General features: G+C 60.7%; 1 protein-coding gene across 1 annotated transcript in view; it reads left to right on the top strand.

Moving 5' to 3' along the window:
- Positions 1-6653: 6653 nt before the first annotated feature.
- The window catches only part of CASKIN1 (CASK interacting protein 1), a 22729-nt gene continuing 7238 nt past the window's right edge, over positions 6654-22144 (top strand). The window contains exons 1-19 of the mRNA XM_046666858.1: positions 6654-6831; positions 12493-12544; positions 12651-12748; positions 12948-13093; positions 13187-13282; positions 13409-13539; positions 14077-14185; positions 14266-14374; positions 14470-14564; positions 14715-14832; positions 15895-15996; positions 16102-16190; positions 16265-16349; positions 16436-16527; positions 17304-17414; positions 17493-17594; positions 19010-19148; positions 19228-21252; positions 21896-22120. Coding sequence (XP_046522814.1) covers positions 6738-6831; positions 12493-12544; positions 12651-12748; positions 12948-13093; positions 13187-13282; positions 13409-13539; positions 14077-14185; positions 14266-14374; positions 14470-14564; positions 14715-14832; positions 15895-15996; positions 16102-16190; positions 16265-16349; positions 16436-16527; positions 17304-17414; positions 17493-17594; positions 19010-19148; positions 19228-21252; positions 21896-22120 — 4018 coding nt within the window. The 5' untranslated portion in view covers positions 6654-6737. The remainder of the gene's footprint in view (positions 6832-12492; positions 12545-12650; positions 12749-12947; positions 13094-13186; positions 13283-13408; positions 13540-14076; positions 14186-14265; positions 14375-14469; positions 14565-14714; positions 14833-15894; positions 15997-16101; positions 16191-16264; positions 16350-16435; positions 16528-17303; positions 17415-17492; positions 17595-19009; positions 19149-19227; positions 21253-21895; positions 22121-22144) is intronic.

The following is a 22144-nucleotide window of genomic DNA, read 5'->3' as shown; positions in this document are numbered from 1 at the left end:
AGGCCGAGGCCGAGCGTAGAATTATCGATGAGCCATTAGGGCGACACCATGGGACATACGGGGCGGGGGAGCGGGGTGTGGGGGAGGTGAATGGGACAAGACCAAAGTTCTGGGGCAGGGGTCCCCTCCTGCCGGGCAAGAAGCAGGAGAGGCTTGCACCCTGCTTCGCGGCGCGGGGACTGGGGTGAACGAAAGCAGCAGTCCCAGTCTTTTTCCCACTCGGGCACCGCACCCTTCTGACACGGCTACCCATTTCCAGGCTTGGGTCCCAAGGCGGCGTGGCGCCATCCCCTACTCCCCTCTCCTGGCTAGGATTCCCAGGTAAATTACAGATAAATTAACCAGGTTAAATCACAGGTAAATTTCACATAAGCAACAATAATTTTTGTGTGTGTAAGTATATCCCAAATATTGCATGGGATATACTTATACTAAAAAAAGTTATTCATTGCTTACATGAAATTCAAACGTAACTAGCCTTCCTTTAGTTTTATTTGCTAGATCAGGCAACCCTAGTTCAGGCACTTTCAGGCCTGTCCAGTCCCGGCCAGCCTGACCCTCGGGTCCCCCCACTCAGCCTAGCAACCACTCAAAAACTGGGGTTGCTCATACCTCCTTTTCCATTCCAGCCCTCCCACACTCCACACACGCAGCCTCACCCTCTGTCACAGAAAAAAGAGAGCCCTTGAGACAGGCTGTCCCACAGTTTCTTCCTACCGCGCTTACAATCATAGCTGCACACCTCCCCCACCCTTCCTTTCTCTGGCCCCTTGACCAAGGCCATGTCCCCTGCCCATTCCTCCAGGCCCCAGGTCCCAGAAACCTTCCTTCCTGTACCTTTCCCACCTCTCCTCCTTCCTTCTCCTGAGGCTTTAAACACCATAAAACAACCCAAAACTCTCCTAGCAGCTGGCACCCTCTCCAAAGAGCCGTCCTCTCAGCCTTGCTGGCTCCATGTCCTCGCTTCCCACTCACTCCTCTACCCGCTGTCCTGTCTTTGACCCCAGCTCTCCAATGAAAATGTCACCAGGTCACTGGCCATCTCACACTGCCAAACCCAGCGGATACTTTTCCTTCTGCATCTTGAGACGTCTTTGCAGTGGTCGGCAGCTCTCCTAAGAAGCTCCCGTCACCTTGCTTCTTGCATTGGCACCCAGTCTCTTTCTCTGCCTTCTAAAGGCTGGTGCCCTCCAGAGTTCTTGTCTCTGCACACCACATTGTCCCTGGGGGCTCTCGTCCACTCTCAGGGCTTCCAATACCATCCCTGCCCCAGGAGTTTCCAACCTGTCTCCAGCTGAGATCCAGCTCCCTGTTAGATGTTGTCCCTCGAAGGCCACACGGACACTTCCACTTTCTGTGGGCAAAACAATTTATCATAGACCAAAGGGCTTCCCCTTCTGTGTTCCAGTGCCCACCATGTGTTACAGCCTCGCGTGATCCGGATGCATCTGCCACTCCCTGTCCCTTGACAGCATCCTGACCTGCCTCTCCATACCCATTCCAGCCCCTCTCCAGGCTGTCCTTCACATTGCATAGTAGTCTATTAAAAACCTGTGTGACCCCTGATAGAAGCCTTCAGGGGTCCCCTGTCACCCCCCGGACTCCTGGGCCTGGCCCCTGCCAACCCTGTGGCTTTCTCCCGCTCTCTGCTTCACAGGCCACGTGCTCCGTCCAGCCAGAGTGGAGTACAGTCTCAGAATTCGCCACCACACTCTCTCCTCTGAACCCTTGCCTGCTCCAAGGAGGCTTTTCTACCTCTTTACCTGTTGAGCCCTTGGTTTTCAACACCTTTCATAGCATTTTGAGGGCTTATTCTGTGTGAGGTGTTATGCAGGTGTTTGTTTTATTTGTTGAAGTGCGATTCACATAATATGAAATTAACCTTTTTATTTATTTTTTTTTTGAGGAAGATTAGCCCTGAGCTAACATTCGCCACCAATCCTCCTCTTTTTGCTGAGAAAGATCGGCTCTGAGCTTACATTCGTGCCCATCTTCCTCTGCTTTATGTGTGGGATGCCTGCCACAGCGTGGCTTGACAAGCGGTGCATAGGTCTGCACCCGGGATCTGAACCGACGAACCCCGGGCCGCGGAAGCAGAACGTGCCAACTTAACCACTGTGCAACCAGGCCAGCCCCCCGAAATTAACCTTTTTAAAGTGAATGATTCAGTGGTACTTAGCACATTCACAATCTTGAGCAACCACCACCTCTATCTAATTCCAGAACATTTTCATCACCTCCAAAGGAAACCCTGTACCCATTATGCAGTGCCTACCCCACTCCCTCAACCTCCCTATCCCCCAGAAATCATCAATCTGCTGTCTGTCTCCATGGATTTGCCTATTCTGGATATTTCATATAAATGGAATCATACAATATATGGTCTTTTGTGTCCTGCTTCTTTCACTGAGCATAATGTTTTCGAGGTTCATCCAAGTTGTAACACATGTCAGTACGTCATTCCTTTTTATGGCTGAATAATATTCCATTTTGTGGCTGGACCACATTTTGTTTATCCATTCATTAGTTGATGGACACTTGAGTTATTTCCACTTTTTAGCTATTATGAATAAAGCTGCTATAAAAATTCCTATACAAGTATATTTTTAGTACAGGTCTCCATTTCTCTATACACTAGGAGTGGAATCGCTGGGTCACATGGTAACTCTATGTTTAACTTTTTGAGGAACCGCCAAACCATGCTAAGCGTTTTACCTACATTATCTTTACAGTGGCTCTGCCGAGGAGGAAGTACCCCCATTTTGGAGACAAGAAAACTGAGGCTCAGAGATGTAGAGTCACATGTCCAAAGGCACACAGCTAGAACATGACAGAGCTCATCCTGCTGGGCTCAGCTCTCCCCTGATCTCACCCTTTCTGGCTGAGGTGACTACTCCTCGGGCAGCCCCGCACCTCATATGTCCTGCTCATCTTCCTCTCTAAGCTTCCCCAGTGCAGCTCCACCAGGCTCAGCGCAGCTCTGGGAGTGACAGATGAATACGTGGGCTCGGAAGGCCGGGAGGGAAGAGCCCTGTGAACCCCAGAGACTGAAGGATGTCCAGAGCAGGATAAACCCTCCAAAGAGCCTGAGAGCAGGAGAGAGGGGTGGGGCCGAGGGAGGGCTGGAAGACTCCGCCAGATGTCTGTGGGGTCCCACTTGTGACCCAGGGAACAGGGCTTGAGCTGTTGGCCTTTTCTGTAGGGGTTCTGGGTGGAGCCTGGGGGTGCACAAGTCCAATGCCTAAGGGTAACTGACAGACAGGACCAGGCTCCCTACCCAGCCTGAGCAGCTCCAGCATCTCTGCTGGGCAGGAAGGAGGAACGGGGTGGATGGTTGTTGATCCCTTCTTATGTACCAAGCACCAGCTGGGCACTTACAGAGTTGGCACCTATGAGAATGATAGAAACCACAGCAGCTAACATATGCTGCGTGCTCCCAGCAGCCCATGGGGAGGGTACGTTTGTCGTCCCCATTTCATACATAAGGGGCCAGGCACCAGGGCTCTGGGGGTTGGGAGGGGCACCAGGGAAGAGCGCCTGAGCAGGCGCACAGCTGGTGGGCAGGAGCTGTGCTGTCGGTGGAGGCTGCCGCGCAGCTGGGAAGGGGGCCAGCCCGGGCTGCAGCGAAGCGACCGCCAGCTCTACTCCAAGCTGAGCCTCAGCAATTCTGCTGGCTCAGCGGCCCCTCCTCCAGGGATCGTCCTCGGAGGCCTGACTTGCTGGAGGGCTGCCCAAGTCCCACGCCTCTGCATCCTCATCCCCCAGTGGCCTGCTGTGCTGCCCCACCCCCAGGCTGGGAGGACCCAAGGCAGACACATCTCTGTTTTCATGTGGACCCTCCCATCAGCCCTGTGCCTCAGGCAGAGCTGCTGGCCCATTTTACAGATGAGGTAGCTGAGCATTGGGAGTTTGTCCAAGGTCACTGGGCTGATCAGTAGCAGATCCAGGACTTCCTGACCCCTCCTTGGACATTAGCCTCAGTTAGCAGGGTGAATTCAGCAGAATCTGTACAGCTCTCTTCCCAGACCTGTCCTCCTGAAGGTGGACCACACAGCAAGATGCCCACCCCCAGGTCTGAGGAGTGACTAAGGGGTGCCTGTTTGTGGGGTACAGGCGGAGCTGGAGCTGGGCAGAGAACGGAGGGGCAGCTGCAGGCAGGGACCAGCTCATTACCCAGAGGAATCCGAGAATTCTAAATTGGAACTTGGCCTTTCAGGTATATTTGTCAAGGTAGGAGGATAGAACATATTTTATTTAGCAGGTTATTAGCATGGTTGATAACGTTTAAATATTTAGACATTTGGCGTGTGGGCCTCTGTTTGTACCCTTGCCCCAAATCCTGCAATTAGCCTCAGACCAGAGTGGTTTGCCTTAGCCAGCCAAAACATAAAAATAATGGTAAGGGTGAGAGCTATCTTTTTATTTTTACTTTTTGTCACGCTTCCTGTGTGCTAGGCACACTGCTAGGCTCTGCAGATACAAAGATGAATAAAATACAGTCGCTACCCAGACAGCCCAGATAGGGAGACCCAAGAATACCATAAGACCCACAGAGGCCATTTGTTGAGCCCTTACTAAGTTCTACTGTGAAGTGCTTCATGGATAGCATCACAATTAATCCTCAAATAACCTAAGGGGAGGTATCATTCTTATCCCCATTTTACAGAGGGCAAACCGAGACTCAGAAAGACAAAGTGACTGGAAAAACAAACTCAGTAAGAATCAGAACTAGGGGGCTGACCTGGTGGCCGGGCGGTTAAGTTCACAGGCTCCACTTTGGGAACCCAGGGTTTGCAGGTTCAGATCCCTGGTGTGGACCTAGTACCACTCATCAAGCCACGCTGTGGTGGCATTCCACATAATGTAGATGAATTGGCACAGATGTTAGCTTGGTGTGACAATCTTCCTCAAGCAAAAAGAGGAAGATTGGCAACAGATGTTAGCTCAGGGCCAATCTTCCTCACAAAGAAAGAAAGAAAAAAAAAGAGACAAAAAGCAGCAGAATTGGGACAAGTGTGGAGGCCAATGTGGATTCGAAGCTCAGACGCGTGACCTCAAGACTCTGGGACATCCAGTGAGTCATTAGGCTTCTCTGAGCCTCAGTTTCTTCGTCTGTAAAATGAGCACAGTAAGCCCAAGTTCTTCTTTGAAGTGAACAGCACTGTGCCTGACCCAGCAGGTGCCCAGGAATTGGCCGCCATAAAGGGTGAGGGGAAGGGCCCTTGTATTTAAGGACCGCTCTGGGAGCCCAGCAGATACCAGGAGACCTAGGCTTGCTCCCTAAACTTCACTGGAGACCTCATGGGGCGGGGGGGGGAGCTGTCTAGCTGCCCTGATCAGGGGATCCTGGCGCCTGCTGCTTCCCCTCCATCACCCTCTGGCTGGACCCACTTGATGCCATGGACCATAGGAAGACCGGTGTCAGGCCACCATATTGCAAACCTTGCCAAATGCTCCTAATAGCCCTGCCCAGTTGGGGCGATGATCTGCCCCTCCCTGAAAATGAGGAAACCCAACCTGAACCAGGACGCAGACCCCAACCGATCTGTCTCTATAGAATGCTGCAGGCATGACAAGGTGAGGGCCGGGGCCTAGGAGGTCAGAAGGGTGAGACCTGTGGCGGCGGGAGCTGGAGAGGGGGGTTGTCAGTGTCTGTCAAGTGGGACTATCCTGCCTGGGGCTGCCAGAGTTTGTAGCTGGAAGCTGGAGGGTAAGCAGCTTGGGTCCAGGCTCAGATTGGTGCTGGGGAAGCCGGGACTGAGGCCCCCCTGGTGATAGATCTGGAGGGTTATACCCCAGTTGGTGCTGGGGATGAGGGGTTGAGCCCCTTTTGGCAGTAGGTGGGGGGTTGGACCCCAGTTGATGCTGGGGGTCTGCAATGGGATTGGGGTTCAGATTGAAGCTGAGGGGGCTGTTGTCTGCATTGTTTGTAGAGAGAGAACAGAGGCTGCAGGGGAATAAGGTGCAGTTGCGAGGGGAGGGGGGGTGCGAGTTCCCTGACACCGAATTCATTATTGGGAGATTCCTCTCCACAATCCCTCGACACCTCCCACGGGAACCACGGGCCAGAAACGTCTGACAGCCTCTGGCGGGCCGGCTCGCGTGCCGCCGGCGCCCAGGTCTCTCCGTACCCGGTCCCCGCCCGCCCACTGCCTCTGAGTCCCTCCCCACTTGGATCCCGCAGCCTCTGGAAGCCTCTCAGGCTCAGCCTCGCGCCGCCGCCGTGTCGGGGCTCAGTGTCCGGCCCCCCGGCAGCTGCTGTCCCCAGCCCCTGGCGGTCGCCCGGGGCCGCCGGGTGTCCGCAGAGGCCGGGCCTGACCCGCGCGGCCCGCACGTGGGGAGGGGGCGTCTCGGGAGGCCGGGGCCTGATGTAGGGGCGGAGCCAAGGAGCCGGGCGCGCGGCCGGCGCGGGCGGACGGAGGTCAGCGGCCGCAGGAGCTGGACCCAGGCGTCCGGGAGGCGGTGCCAGGTGGCGCGCCCCCGCCCCGCGCCCGCCGCCGCCGGCCCCCGCTCCCGGGCCGCCCCCAGCCCGTGACGCGCTCCCCGCCCCCTCCACGCCGGGAGCCGGAGCCGGAGCCGGAGCCCCAGCCCGAGGACGGCGAGGGGCGCGGGCGGCGTAGGAGGCGGCGGGGGAGGGCGGAGGATGCGGCCGGTGCCGCGGGGCCGCCGCCGCCGCCGCCTCTGAACCGCGCCGAGCGCACGGAGCGCAGCCGCGTCGCTGCGGCCCCGGCCGCGCCATGGGGAAGGAGCAGGAGCTGGTGCAGGCGGTGAAGGCGGAGGACGTGGGGACCGCGCAGAGGCTGCTGCAGAGGCCGCGGCCCGGGAAGGCCAGTGAGTGCGGGGGGCGCGGGGGGCGCGGGTGGGAGCCGCGGCGCGCCGGGGGGGCCCTCTCCAGCGCGGAGCCCCCCACTCCTCCCGGCGTAGGGCGGGGAGGGGGATGCTGTCGGGTCCCCGGGGGCGGGGCGGGGCCAGCAGCGCCCAGACCCTTGGTCCGCGTCCCCTGTTCCCAGCGCTGAAGGAGGGGCGGCGCCGAGCGCCGGGCCGTCACCCCTAGCCCCCCAGCGGGCACCTGGCGGCACCCACCTCCCTGAGCGCAGGCATTCGCGTCCCTCCCTCCGTCCCCCTCCCTTCCCGGGCTGCGGGCTGACAGCTGGAGGTCTCTACTGGGCCTTTAAAGGGCGAGGCGGATGCCCCCCCAACCATGGAGAGAGAGAGGGGGCCCTTGCGGTGAGGGGAAACCACAGGGCTGACAGTCCGTCAGACCCCCTCCCTGCCCCGTGTTTAATAACACGCTTTGCAGAAAAGGGGGGGCTGGACCATGCTGGGGGTGTGGCTGCCCAGGCATGGCCGGTTGGAGGCCATTTACTAATGGGGGAGCAGAGGTCCAAAGTCGCCCAGCCCAGGGCAGGCTGAGCTCTGGGCAAGTGGGGACACTGCAACAGACCCTAGTCCTCTCTGGTTTCCCTGCTGGGAAAGGGGGCTGTGGGAGGGAGGGGGGCTCCCGCTGGCCATCCTGAGCATGTGCTCTGGGGGCTCCAGGGAGGGGTTGGAGCTTGGATCCTTGATCCCAGCACTCATCCCAGCTCAGCCTGGAGCCTCCCCCGGGGCCACAGGAGATGGATGGATGGGCGTGTGGACCAGCTGCGTGTGCGGCTGCGCACGTATGGCTGTGTCAGTGTGTCAGGGCACCTGTGCGGGCGCGGGCAGGGCTCTGCGGGGTGGCACGTGGGGTCTGGGTTCCTCCTCCCCACACCACCCCCAGGGACTGTATGTAAGCCCAGGAGGCTCCCTCCTCTCTCTCCAGGGGGGATGCTGAGAACTGAGACTGCCTCTGGTGCGGGTGAGGGGTAGGTCCTTGAGCCCCGGGAAGACCCTCTGCTGCAGCCCCGCCTGGCCAGCTCCTGTCTGCTCTGTGCAATTAGAGAGCCACACATCCGTGCCTTGTAGACACACATACACAGGCTGGCCCTGCTTTCTACACCCGAGGCCCAGGGATGGTCTGCCACTTGAGGCTGGCTTCAGGGCTTCAGGGCTCAGAAAAGCAGAGGCAGCTTCCGCAGAGCCCAGAAAGCCGGTCGAGGGATTGAGAGGTGGAAGGCAAGGTAAAGGCTTCCACCTAGTGGCCGTGCGACCTTGGGCACAGACAGCTCTGGTTCTCCCGGTCTCAGTCTGCTCACCTGTAGGATGGGGACATCTGTGGTCCCTGCCTCGTAGCAGGGATGTAAGAACTGTGAGAGAGCGCACCTGAAGCCCAGGCACTCAGTAAGTGCTCAGTGAGTGCTATGACCAACCCTTAGATAGTCCAGGGCAGGCAGGCAGGGAAGTGGGGGCATCAGATTTGGGGGTTCCTCCTCCTTTCTATTCTGGCCACCCGGGGAAGGTGTGGGGACTCTTACCTCGACCTGGGTCTCCACCCGGATCTCTGCATTTGCCCCTTCTGAGTCTGGTCTGGGCAGGAGAGACACCTGCCCTGGCCCCCTTAGCCGGGCTCTCTGACTCAGAGGGGCGGGTGTAATAAATCAGACAGAGAAATCCCTCCATGAATTAGCTCGGTTGTCATGACAACACTGGCCTGCTTTGGAGTAAGATATATTTTGATTCAGCAAAGTACAAGTACAGCTGGAGTTTGGGCCATTGCTGGGCAGGGGACATCCAGTAGTGCTCCCTAGGGCCCCTCGACTCCAGAGGTGTTCTCCCAGGACTCTGTTTCCATGGTCTCCTCCCTGTGTGGCACCTTCCTTCCGCCGTAGGCTCTGCCAGCCTCCCCATCCCACCTCAAAGGGACCCTCCCTTTGCATGCACAGACACCGGCACCTAGCAGTCGTCCTTGAGGGGAAGAAGAGACTGCACTGGAGGGAAAATGCTGGGGTGGGGGCTGGCCTTCTGCTAGGGGTGGGGGGACAGCCTGCCCTTCCTTCAGGCCCAACCTCCCCTCCCCTGGATTCTCTGGAGCCCACAGGCCAGTGCTCCTGGGCTCTCACTTGGCTACTGATAGTTCCCTTCCAGCCTCTGACCTGGAGCTCCCGCCTGCAGGGAGCTGGGAGGAGACTGTACTGGTCCTGCCTGCCCTGCGGGAGGCCACAGGGCTCAGCCGCTCTGAGATGGGTCCCAAGGAGGCCAGGACCACATCCCTGTAGAGGACAGATGTGACTCTGTGGGGTGGCCTGTGAGTGGCTTCTGTGATTGGAGGAGCATCTGGCCAGAGGGGTAGAGGGGCCAGTAGGGTAGGGTAGGGTGGGAGAGGGGCCAGGGCTGGTTCCTCCAGGGCCTCTGCAGCCTGGAGTTTGGAGCTGGCCTCCAAGGTAGGGATGGTCCCAGGGGCGCAGTTAGAGGGCTGGCTGACACGAGATGGGAGAGCCCAGGTCTTGGGGTGGGCTGGGGGCGAAGTTTATGCACTCTTGCTGATGTGGAATCTGTAGGACTTAGTGCCCTTGTGGAAAATGGAAAGGGAGCTCCTGGGACTTAGCTTGGTCCCCCTTGCCCCCTTCCCCCCACCCACTTGGCCCTCCAGCTGTGCTGTGCTCCAGCTTCATTCAGAGCACCTGTCTGTGTGAGGCGCAGCCTCCTCAGCCCCAGGCAGGCTTCAGTTCTGGGACCTTCCCGGGTGCCCAGTGGCCCTTACAGGAGTTGGAGCATGCTCCAAGACCTCAAGCTCTTCTCCATCCAGTTCCAGCTGTTTTCCTCTTTGAAGAGACAGGGCAGGGAGAGGGGTGAATGACCTTAGCAAGATGCCCTCCTCATGTGGGAGTGGTCCCCTTCTGGATGGAGACTCCCCCTCCCCCTTGGTTTCTGTGTCACTTCCTGGGCCTTGACCTCCAGCCCCTCTGAAATTTCAGTGCCTGCAATCGTGGCCAGGTGAGCAGGTGAGCCTGGCTCTGGGTTCCACTCTGAGCACCTGGCTCAGCAGCTGCCTGGGAGGCCCTGGCTATGGGAGGGAGGAGAGGGCCCCAGCCTGGGAAGTCTTGGAGGAGAAGCTGGAAACTGGCTACAGTGGGACTCAGAAGAGTGGGGGCAGCAAACACTGAGGTTGGGCCAAGTGTTCCACGGGGAGGACCTCCTAAGTGAGGCCCTGGGCAGGTGTGTGTGTGTGGGGGTTGTTATGGGACAGCGATGTCTGTGCTCCCTTCAGCTTAATGACAAGGGATTCTGGCAGGTCTGGCTGCATAATTCACAGAGCCCAGTGCAAAATGAAAATGTAGGGTGCCTTAGTCCAAAAGTTAAGAATTTCATGATGGCAACAGCAGAGCATCCAACTAGACGTGGGGTCCTTCTGAGTGACTGCACGGTCACACGCCTGAAGGTGGCCCTGGCAGGCAGGCAGAGGGTGTGAGATGGGGATATCAGTTCAGTTGCCAATTTTCCGAGCGCCTCATCTATGCCTGGCACTGTGTTAGCCACTGAGGATATGGCAGTGGGCAAAACAGACAAAAACCCGTGTCCTCTTGGAGCTGTAGGCCAGGGATAGAGATGGACAATAACCAAGATTAGTGGTGGTGATGGGGCTGAAAAGAAAAATACAACATACAGGGCATGGGAAGGGGGTTACTGTTTTGGATGGGGAGGCCAGGGAGGCTTTGCCGAGCAGGTGACACTTGGGTAAAAACTTGAAGGGGAAGGGAGTCATGGGGCTAATGGGGAAAGAAACAGCCTACACCCATATACACAGCATATGCAAAGGCCCTGTGGAGTGCCATCAAGGAGGCTCGTGTGGCTGAGACAGAGGTGATGAGGGAGTCAAAGCAAAAGCAGGAGGGGCTGCATTACGAGGAGCCATCGTCCAGCTTCGGCCTCCAAGCGCAGTGAGACAGGACTGTGGGAGGGTCTTCAGGAAGCAGCAACAAGATCAGAGTCACGTTCTAAGAGGGTCCCCTGACCTCGGCGGGTGTGGAGGATAGACTGAAAGGGGTGGGGTAGAAGTGGGGATGCCAGTGGGAGGGGACGGCAGTGAGCCTTCGCGAGATGCTGGCCTGGCCCGTTGTGGTGACAGTGGCGGGGGCAAAGATTCTGAGTGTACTTTGAGTGTCTTCAAAGATTTACTGATGGAGAAGGTACCAGGTTCTCAAGAAAGGGCCCAGGGCTGACTCCACGGTTTTGGCCTGGACCATGGAGAGGAAGAGTGGCATTGCTGCCAACTTAGGTGGTCATTAGCGCCAGCAAAGTGTCTGAGCAGAGGCGGAGGGCAGGGAGTGGAGCCGCCGCTCTTCCCGGAGGCTTCACCTTTGCAGGAGAAACCCCTGCCCTGCCGGAGAGGGTGGGGGTGGGATTCCTATGGAGCTAATGTTAGTAATTGCCACTTACGGAGCCGACTCCATGCCAGACCCTTCATGCTTTATGTCTGGAAAAGCCCTTAGGCCTGCAAGGCTGGCCCTGTTAGCTTCCTTTGGGCTCAGGGCCAAGGCCATAGGGCTAGGAAGGGGCCGATTGTGAGGAGCAGAGTGAGGACCCGAATTCAGCCCTGTCTGACTTTAGGGGCTTCATGGGCCACTGGGGCGCACACCCTGCATCCAGCGGCTGTGGGTCACTGAGTGGGCCTGCAGCAGCCCCTCTGTGACTCGACTCCCTCGGGCCCCCCACCCCCACCTCTGTCCGGGGCCTGCACAAAGGGGCTTCTGTCCTGCCAGCCCCTCCCTCACAGAGCAACTGACCCACAAATGGGTTATGTAACCATGGCCCAGACAGGCAGGGGCTTGGCCGGAGTCCGGCTGGACCTGCGCCTACGGGGAGGGTACCGGTGGGCTCCCCTCCTCTGGCAGGCTACTGGTGGAGGCCAGGACCCAGGAGTCCCTGGGAGGAGACTGAGGCTGAAGGGAGGGCTCAGGCCCCTTAGGCTTCAGGCAGGGTGGTCTTGTGGCCTGAGTGTGCCCCTGTAGATGAGGTGGCCATTCTGGTGTGGTCACTCAGAGGCATTGGCGGCCTCCGCTGCCTGCTCTGCTGGATGGGGCTCGTGTACACTGGCCTGGCCGCGGCTGGGAGTGGGGAGAGGCTAATCCCTGGAAATGCAGATCTTCTCTCAGAGATACCCCCATTTCCGGGTGTTCCAGCCTTCCCGGGCCACCCCCGGCCCCATCTGGGTCCTTCTGAGAGACAGATTGGGTGGCTCTCTCCCTCCCACATCAGCAGGTGCTCAGCCAGCGTCCCAAGGGAGGGGGGACATGTGCACATGTGTGTGCCCGTGTGGGTGCATAGCACTGGCTTCTGTCCCCAGGCAGGGCTAGGCCTGGAGCCCTTGGCCCTGTGAACCTCCCCCCGTCTTAGTTTAGTGGAAAACCGAGGTCCAAGAGCTGGTACCTGGGGCTGAGTGCAGGGAACAGAGTTAAATGAATGAGTGAATCTTTCTAGACTAAGGACCTAGATAGCTTTGGCTCTGAGCCGCCAGGGAGCTAAGCAGAGCCCTCTGGCGGCTCTTAGGCTGCCTAGAGGGGGATGGGACCCCGGCAGGCCTCAGCAGGGGCAGTCAGAGCCTCCCTCACGGTGTCTCCTTCCCACCCCCAGAGCTCCTGGGCTCCACCAAGAAGATCAATGTCAACTTCCAGGACCCAGATGGGTGAGTTTTCAGCCAAGGAGATGCCAGTCTGGAATGGGGGTCAGGGGCTCCTGGGAAGGCTAGGGTGCCAGGGTCCTTGCCCATATATGCCTGTTGCCCACCTCAGCTTCTCTGCCCTGCACCACGCGGCACTGAATGGCAACACGGAATTGATCACCCTGCTGCTGGAGGCCCAGGCTGCTGTGGACATCAAGGACAACAAAGGCAAGCCCTGTCAGTGACCTCAGAGCCAGGGGCAGGGGGCTGATGTCAGGGATGCTGTCCACGGAGACCTGGACAGTTCCTTGATTGAGGCCTCAGTCTGGGTCCTCATGAGGCATGTCCTCGTGGGATCAGTGTCCTGGAGGTCAGGGTTGGGTGCAGGGTCAGGTGCTAGCTCCCAACAGCCCCCACCTGCCCCCAGGCATGCGGCCACTGCACTACGCAGCCTGGCAGGGCCGGAAGGAGCCCATGAAGCTGGTGCTGAAAGCGGGCTCAGCAGTAAACATCCCCTCCGATGAGGGCCACATCCCTCTGCACCTGGCAGCCCAGCATGGTCACTACGATGTGGTAAGGCCCACCTCGGGGGTGGCAGGGCACCTGGGGTGGCTTGAGCCCGGAGGATGCCGTGGGCCTGACTGGGTCCCACGGTGGTCCCCACAGTCCGAGATGCTGCTCCAGCACCAATCCAACCCATGCATGGTGGACAACTCGGGGAAGACGCCCCTAGACCTGGCCTGTGAGTTCGGTCGCGTCGGGGTAAGTCTCCTCAGGGAGCCGAGCGGGACTCCACCTGTTCCATCCTCCTCTCCTGGGGTGGGAGTGGGTGACTGACCTGCACCCCCACCCCATTTCCGGACCCCTGACTCTGACCCCTCCCTCAAGGTGGTCCAGCTGCTCCTGAGCAGCAACATGTGTGCGGCCCTGCTGGAGCCCCGGCCCGGTGACACCACCGACCCCAATGGCACCAGCCCCCTGCACCTGGCAGCCAAGAACGGCCACATTGACATCATCAGGTATGGCCGTGGGGGCAGAGGAGGGGGACCCAGCCTCAAGGTGCCTGCTCCTGGCTCAGTGATGAGACAGGAACAGCCAGGGAGCTGCAGAGATGAGGTCAGGCCTCTGGATGCGAAAGACACTTCCAGCTGTCCACATAAAGGATGTGCCAAAGGGGGCTGGGGAGGGGGCTTCTACACCCCCACAGACCAGGCCCTACGGCAACGTGCCACTTGCATGGTGAACTTGTGGAGACACTTAACTTCTCTGAGCCTGTTTCCCCATCTGTAAAGTGGGCATCACAACTAGGATGAGACAAGCTGTAGAGTGGGCATCACAACTAGGATGAGACGAGACCACAGCTCTGAAGGGTTGGCATGGGGCGGGGCATTTCTACCAGCACTCCATCACTGTCAGATACTGTGTTGTCATGGAGGTGGTGCAGGGCTGGCTCATCCTTGGGCCCCTGGGAATTGGGGCCTAGCTTGGGGGTGCTGGCCTGGAGGGCTCCTATAAGCCCTCCTATAAGCCCTACCTGCTCCCCGGCTTCCTGCCAGACTCCTCCTCCAAGCTGGCATTGACATTAACCGCCAGACCAAGTCCGGCACGGCCCTGCACGAGGCTGCACTCTGTGGGAAGACAGAAGTGGTTCGGCTGCTGCTGGACGTGAGTTAAGGAACCAGGGGGAGCTGGGGCCGGGCAGGGGCGGGGGCCTCCTGACAGGCCTTGCCCTCTGGCACATGCAGAACGGGATCAATGCCCACGTGAGAAACACCTACAGCCAGACGGCCCTGGACATTGTGCACCAGTTCACCACATCCCAGGCCAGCAAAGAGATCAAGCAGCTGCTGCGAGGTGGGCCCCAGGGTTAGGGGAGCACAGGGGGCCTGGGCGGGGCCTGGGCCAGGCTGGCTCTCAGGACTGGGTGGGTCTGCCTCCTCTGTCCCCAGAGGCCTCGGCTGCACTGCAGGTCCGGGCGACCAAGGATTATTGCAACAATTACGACCTGACCAGCCTCAATGTGAAAGCTGGGGACATCATCACAGTAAGGATGGCCTGGGGCAGCTGGAGCAGGGACTGTGGGACCCACAGCAGTTGGGGGGTCAGGGGATCTGGGCAGGAGGCCCAGGCCACCCACCTGCCTGACTTGGTGGGGTGTCCCCCTGAGGGTGCTCCCCCTACCTCATCTGGCCAGGTCCTTGAGCAGCATCCAGATGGCCGGTGGAAGGGCTGTATCCATGACAACCGGACAGGCAACGACCGAGTGGGCTATTTCCCGTCTTCCCTGGGCGAGGCCATTGTCAAACGAGCAGGCAAGTCTCACTTGGGCCAGGGCTCAGGGCCAGAAGGAGGCAGTGTGCGTGTGTTGGGCGGCAAGGCAAGAACCAAGCTCTAGCCATCGCTAGATGTGGGGTCCAGAGTGGGTACAGCAGCGTGTCCTGCCAGCTGTCTCCTCATCAGTGTCCCCATGCCCATTCTTTCATTTATTCAATAGACATTGCATGCCAGCCACTAGGAATAGATGGTGACACAGATGGACATTATTCCCGCTCTCGAGGAGCTTGTCCCCCAGGAGGGAAGGGCGCAGGGGACAGGGAAGTAAACATGGAAGGAAATGTACCAACCAATGACACAGAGAATGTGTGTGGAGACCTGCTTTAGACAGGGTGCTCAGAGAAGGCCCTGAGAAATGGGAGGGGCCAGCCACAGGCACAGCCTTTCAGGCAGGGGGAACCACATATGCAAAGGCACTGAGGCAGGAAAGAGTGTGACATGTGTAAGGATCCAAAGGAGGCCAGCGTGGCTGTTGCCGAATGAGGGAGAGGGAAAAGGGAGCAGGACAAGGCCACAGGGCCATGGAACAGTTTCAGATAGGAGACTGGTGAGTAAGTTTACCTCACACAGAGGACATGGAGATTGACAGGTGGGGTGAGAGGGTATAAGCGGGACACTTAAGAGGTGTGGCCAGCCCACTCATAGTCATCTAATTCCCTGAGGTGGGGAGCCTTGCCCCAGGCTCCTGGGGGCCTCTTCCTTGCCCAAGCTCCCCTGACAGAGGTTGCACCCTCCAACAATTCCCCCCACCTGCAGGACCACGGGGCCACTGTCATGACAGCCTGGCTTGGGCCCCTCTCTGCCACGTTCTCCTGCCCTCAAATGTCCAGGGTGGGGAGGGATCTTCTGAGGGTCTCTCAGCTCCTTGGAGACAGCCAGGGCAGGAGGAGGCTGTGGTGCTGACCCCCAAGGTATGTGTGTCCAGCCTCTGCTCTGCCCAGGCTCGGGGACCAGGCCAGGGGATGCCTGCCCGTCTCTTGGTGTCAGGCCCCTGGACCTGGGCTGGCCCAGGACTCAGCGAGGCTGTGCTCGGCCCGCAGGTTCCCGAGCAGGCGCCGAACCAGGCCCTCCCCAGGGAGGCGGCTCGTCAGGGTCGTCTGCACCCCCCGAGGAGATCTGGGTGCTGAGGAAGCCTTTTGCAGGTAGGTGGGGGGCCTCAGGAGGACAGGGGCGGTGGCACTTAGGCAAGGCAGCACCTGGGCTAGGCAGGGCCAGGACTGGCTGATGATGCTCCCTCCTGCTGGCAGGTGGGGACCGCAGCGGCAGCTTGAGCAGTGTGGCTGGTGGCCGGAGCAGCGGGGGCCACACCCTGCACGCAGGCTCTGAAGGGGTCAAGGTAGGTGGGTGGTGGCAGGGCTGGGGTGTCCTGCGCCTGGAGCAGCACTGGCCAGCGGCCTGTCTGGGTTGCAGCTCCTGGCAACCGTGCTCTCCCAGAAGTCCGTCTCTGAGTCCAGCCCCGGGGACAGCCCCGTCAAACCTCCGGAAGGCTCCACAGGTAAGAGCGAGGACAGATGTCCACTGGCCCGGCAGGGAGGTGGCCCCTGAGCAGCCCTTGCCTCACCATGCCCTCTTGTCCCCCAGGTGTGGCCCGGTCCCAGCCTCCAGTGGCCCATGCCGGGCAAGTCTATGGGGAGCAGCCGCCCAAGAAGCTGGAGCCAGCGTCGGAGGGCAAGGTACAGGGCCCGGCCCAGCTGCAGGGAGGGGCGCCCGGGCAGCCTGCCTGGCCTGGCCACAGCACAGCCAGGGCTCTTGACAGACCAGGCCCGTCCTTCTGTCTGTCTGTCAGTCTGTGTGTGTAGGTGTTGTCTATTGTGCAGGCTGTGTGTGTGAGCTAACGTGTCTAGGAAGTGTGACGCAGGCATAAGGTGAGTGGGGAGAGTGCGCGTGAGTGGACGGTGTGACTGCAAGCTGGGCACGTGCGTGCGTGTGTGGAAGGGCACGGGTGTGATTCGAGACAAGGTGTGTGGGGGTGAGACGGGTCCTGTGTGCATGCCCCCAAGTGCTGGGGAAGGTGTGAGCTGCTGGCTGAGTCCTGCACACCTCTGGGCAGAGCCCACCTTCTAGGGAGTTGGGGGGGGTGCAGCGCTGAGTAGTCCTGCCTGAGGCCCCATTCCCAGAGCCCCTCCCATGGGGCCACACTGCAGGGTATTCCTGATGCAGGAATGGGGTGGGGGGCACGGTCAGGGAGGCCTGTGACACAGACAGCACCTGGACCCTCCTGGTGGAGATCATGGAAGGAGGCCGAAGTGCTGGACAATGCTCGAGACGGTGGCATCCAGAATCTGAGTGAGGAGGAGCGGGGCCTGGCTGCAGACGGACCAGTGGACAGCGGACCAAGTAGCTGCGTGGCCTGCAGCCGAGCAGCGAAGGAGGCACTGCAATGGCTGGGGTGCACGCCTGGCGGGCGGGTGGGCAGGCGAGCCTGCAGCGGGTGCCCTGTGTCTTCCAGAGCGCCGAGGCTGTCAGCCAGTGGCTTGCCACGTTCCAGCTGCAGCTCTACGCCCCTAACTTCATCAGCGCGGGCTATGACCTGCCCACCATCAGCCGCATGACCCCTGAGGTGAGCCACCTGCAGGCTGGACATCAGCTGTGACCCAGAGACATTAGCCTCCTGCTAATGGGCCTCTCCTCTGCCTAGGACCTCACGGCCATCGGGGTCACCAAGCCAGGCCACCGGAAGAAGATCACTGCAGAGATCAGCGGCTTGAACATCCCCGACTGGCTGCCTGAGCACAAACCCGTAAGGCCCCCTGCACCCCAGTGGCCGGGCCCAGGATGGGCAGACAGACAGACAGCCTGCCTCCTTGGCTACAGCCCTCATGTGTCCTCTGGGGCTCCAGGGAGTGGAGAACAGAGGATGGCCCCCCAGCAGTGACCTGCCTGGATGGCTTCTGTTGGTCTGTCACAGGCACTGGGGCCAGCCTCCCTGGGACAGGGGTGACAGCCTCTGAGCTGAAAGGGAGAGGGGAACCTGAAGCCAGGAGAATCCCCCTCTCCACTACATGCTCCTGCAAAGACCCCCTCCACACTCAGGCAGTCACAAAGGGACCCCACAGCACTGCCATTGCAAGCCACCCAGAGACGGAAGGGGGGCCTGCGTTGATGGGTGTGCTTGCACACACCCAGGCACATATGTGGGGAAGATGTATGTGCATGTGTGTGCTTTGTGTATACAGACAGCACGTGTGCACTAAACACATTCAAGGTGCCCATTGAGGAGTGCACGCGCACCCCACATGCTCAACTGCACTTGCCAGCTGTGCTGACAGCTGACACCCACACCAACCTGGGGCCTGTGCTGTTACTAACAGGCACCCACATGGTAGGACAGGTCCTGGGCCAGGGGAAGGTGGGCCTGGGGCTTGTCCCATCCATGCCACCTCTCTGAGCCTCACATTGAGCTTCAGCCTTCCATTCATTGATGGGGGAGAGGCCATGGCCACCAGAAGCCCCCAGACAGTTCCATGCTCATCCGCCCTGCCTTGCCCCACACAGTCAGTGGCTCAGGGGCCTTCCAGCAAGCACAGCTGGGTCCCCTAGACCTCACTTTGCTCTGCACCCAGGGGGTGACCGAGTGTGCTGCGTGTTAGTGTGTGAGTGACGTCCAGCTGCGAGTGTGGACAGGTGGATGCCGTTCATGGAGCGACCAAGTGGTCCTGGGTGAAGACCCTTGTGGATATTTGCACGCATGTGTGATGTGGCCATGTGATAACGGCCTGATGCGGGCAGGGAAATGGTGAGAGGGCGTGTGACATGGAGGGGTGTCAGTGCCTGTGTACGGCTGAGACGCAGGGTGTGCGTGTACATGTATCTGGTTGGTGGCACTGTGTGTCTGTGTCCATGACGTGCAGGATGTGTCCCCATGGGTGCCTGGGCAAGCGCAGAAGTGCGTTCTTCCTCCTCCCGTAAATGGTGTCCTGAAGACAGGGTCACTCCGTGTGTATGTGTGTGCGTGTGTTCACATGTGCGTGTCAGCTGGCCTCAGGCTCCAGTTGAGGCTGCGCTGTCTCCAAAGCTGATACTTCTGGCCTGTCCATTTGTCCTTCTGTCTGTCTGTGCTGGGCCGGCCCGGTGTCCCCTCCCCCAACAGCTCTGAGTAGTGGGCAGGATGTGGGCAGCCAGCGTGTGCTGCCCTCTGCATCCCCTGCTCCGTAGGCTAACCTGGCCATGTGGCTGTCCATGATCGGCCTGGCCCAGTACTACAAGGTGCTGGTGGACAACGGCTACGAGAACATCGACTTCATCACCGACATCACCTGGGAGGACCTGCAGGAGATCGGCATCACCAAGCTGGGTGAGGCCCCCGCCCTGGGCCCCTCTGCCTCCTATTGTTGACATCCTCCCTAGTCTGACCTGTCCTGTGTCTCACTCAGGACACCAAAAAAAGCTGATGTTGGCTGTGAGGAAACTGGCTGAGCTGCAGAAAGCAGAGTATGCTAAATATGAGGGGGGACCCCTGCGCCGGAAGGCACCCCAGTCTCTTGAAGTGATGGCCATTGAGTCGCCACCCGCGCCTGAGCCTGCCCCGGCTGACTGCCAGTCTCCTAAGATGACCACCTTCCAGGACAGTGAGCTCAGTGGCGAGCTGCAGGCTGCCATGACTGGCCCTGCTGAGGGGGCTGCTGCCACCGCTGCCACTGCTGAGAAGCCCTCCAACCACCTGCCGCCCACCCCAAGGGCCTCCATGCGGCAGGAGCCCAGCCTGGGCGGGCGGGCACGGCACATGAGCAGCTCTCAGGAGCTGCTGGGCGATGGGCCCCCCGGGCCTGGCAGCCCCATGTCACGAAGCCAGGAATACCTGCTGGATGACGGGCCAGCCCCTGGAACCCCACCCAAGGAGGCCCGGCCTAGCCGCCATGGCCATAGCGTCAAGCGGGCCAGTGTGCCCCCAGTGCCTGGAAAGCCACGGCAGGTCCTTCCACCAGGTGCCAGCCACTTCACACCCCCTCAGACGCCCACGAAAGCCCGGCCAGCCTCCCCCCAGGCCCTGGGGGGACCTCATGGTCCAGCCCCAGCCACAGCCAAGGTGAAGCCCACCCCACAGCTGCTGCCACCAACAGAGCGACCCATGTCACCCCGCTCACTGCCTCAGTCACCCACACACCGCGGCTTTGCCTACGTGCTGCCCCAGCCTGTGGAGGGCGAGGCAGGGCCAGCTGCTCCGGGGCCTGTGCCCGTGCCCACGCTGTGCCTGCCCCCCGAGGCCGACGTGGAGCCGGAGCGGCCCAAGAAGCGCGCCCACAGCCTGAACCGCTACGCAGCATCTGACAGCGAGCCAGAGCGGGACGAGCTGCTGGTGCCGGCTGCCGGAGGGCCCTATGCCACAGTCCAGAGACGTGTGGGCCGCAGCCACTCGGTACGAGCACCCGCCGGTGCCGACAAGAACGTCAACCGCAGCCAGTCATTCGCTGTGCGGCCTCGAAAGAAGGGGCCCCCGCCGCCCCCGCCCAAGCGCTCCAGCTCAGCCATGGCCAGTGCCAACCTGGCTGATGAGTCGGTGCCAGATGCTGAGACTGAGGGGGCTGCACCTGAGGACGGCCGGCTGGGGGTCCGGGCACAGCGCCGGCGGGCTAGCGACCTGGCAGGCAGCGTGGACACAGGCAGTGCCGGCAGTGTGAAGAGCATCGCAGCCATGCTTGAGCTGTCATCCATTGGGGGTGGGGGCCGAGTAGCCCGCAGGCCCCCGGAGGGCCACCCCACGCCTCGCCCTGCCAGCCCAGAGCCAGGCCGGGTGGCCACGGTGCTGGCCTCAGTGAAGCACAAGGAGGCCATTGGGCCTGACGGTGAGGTGGTCAACCGGCGCCGCACGCTCAGTGGGCCTGTCACAGGACTTCTGGCCACTGCCCGCCGGGGCCCTGGGGAGCCGGTGGGGCCTGCAGATCATGGCCACCTTGTAGAGGATGGCGCTGCCCGGCAGCGGCCTCGAGGTCCAGCCAAGGGTGAGGCAAGCGGGGAGGGCCCGCCTCTGGCCAGGGTAGAGGCCAGCGCCACCCTCAAGAGGCGCATCCGAGCCAAGCAGAATCAGCAGGAGAGCATCAAGTTCATCCTGACTGAGTCCGACACAGTCAAGCGCCGGCCCAAGGCCAAGGAGCGGGAGGCAGGTCCCGAGCTGCCCCCACCGCTGTCTGTGTACCAGAATGGCACAGGCACTGTGCGCCGCCGACCTGCCTCAGAGCAGGCCGGGCCCCCGGAGCTGCCCCCACCGCCCCCACCTGCTGAGCCACCCCCCTCCGACCTGATGCACCTGCCCCCGCTGCCCCCACCCGACAATGATGCCCGGAAACCGGCCAAGCCGCCTGTCTCTCCCAAGCCTGTCCTGGCTCAGCCTGTGTCCAAGATCCAGGGCTCGCCCACACCTGCCTCCAAGAAGGTGCCACTGCCAGGCCCCAGCAGCCCAGGTAGGTGCAGGGAACCAGCTGGGGAAGGGCCCCACCCCACCTCCCCATCCATGGTCTGGGGGCTTTCCTCTTCTTGGATTTGATGAAGGCCACATGGAGTGAGGTGGGAAAGTGTCCCCAGACTCTCTCATCCATCAATCCATCAGACAACTCTTCTAGCCCAGAGCTGGGAGGATGGTGGATGGTCCTCAGGTTGCTCAGTGAAAGAGGCACAGAAACCCACAAATAGTAGCACCTGTGGAGGGAGGACTCTGACCCGGCTGGAGAGTGACCCCAGCACAGAAGGGGGGAAGAGACTTCCAGGCAGAAGGATCAGAGGTGCAAAGGCCCTGTGGCATTCAAGCAACAGAAGGGTCAGTGGCTGCAGCACGCCGCACCTGGAAGGAGATGGAAGTCTCCTTCCGGGCAGGGCTTGGAAGCAGTGAAGCCAGCAGGTTTGCACGGGGAAGAGCGCCTCCTAGCGGCTGCGGGGAAGCTGGGTCAGAGGGGTAGCGGAGGGCCGGGGCCGGGACCCGCAGGGCAGAGGGCAGTATCTCCTCTCCCCGGCGCCGAGGCGGGGCGCTGCCGCAGGGCCTCTGCCGGGAAAGGCAGCGCGCAACCAGAGCAGCCTTCCGCCCCGGTGCGAGCCGCCTCCTCCCCGCAGAAGTGAAGCGCGCCCACGGCACGCCGCCGCCCGTGTCTCCCAAGCCGCCGCCGCCGCCCACGGCGCCCAAGCCGGCCAAGGCCGCGGCAGGGCTGCAGTCGGGCAGCGCCAGCCCGTCACCTGCGCCTTCGCCGGCGCGCCAGCCGCCCGCCGCCCTCGCCAAGCCGGCCAGCACGCCGCCCTCGCTGAGCGCCAGCCCCGCCAAGCCCCCGTCGCCCGGCGCGCCCGTGCTGCACGTGCCCGCCAAGC

The sequence above is a fragment of the Equus quagga genome, chromosome 7 (assembly GCF_021613505.1).
Source record: "Equus quagga isolate Etosha38 chromosome 7, UCLA_HA_Equagga_1.0, whole genome shotgun sequence".
In the NCBI taxonomy this organism is placed as follows: Eukaryota; Metazoa; Chordata; class Mammalia; order Perissodactyla; family Equidae; genus Equus; species Equus quagga.
The sequence above is the reverse complement of the archived record's forward strand: the minus strand, read 5'-3'. Positions and strand labels throughout refer to the sequence as shown.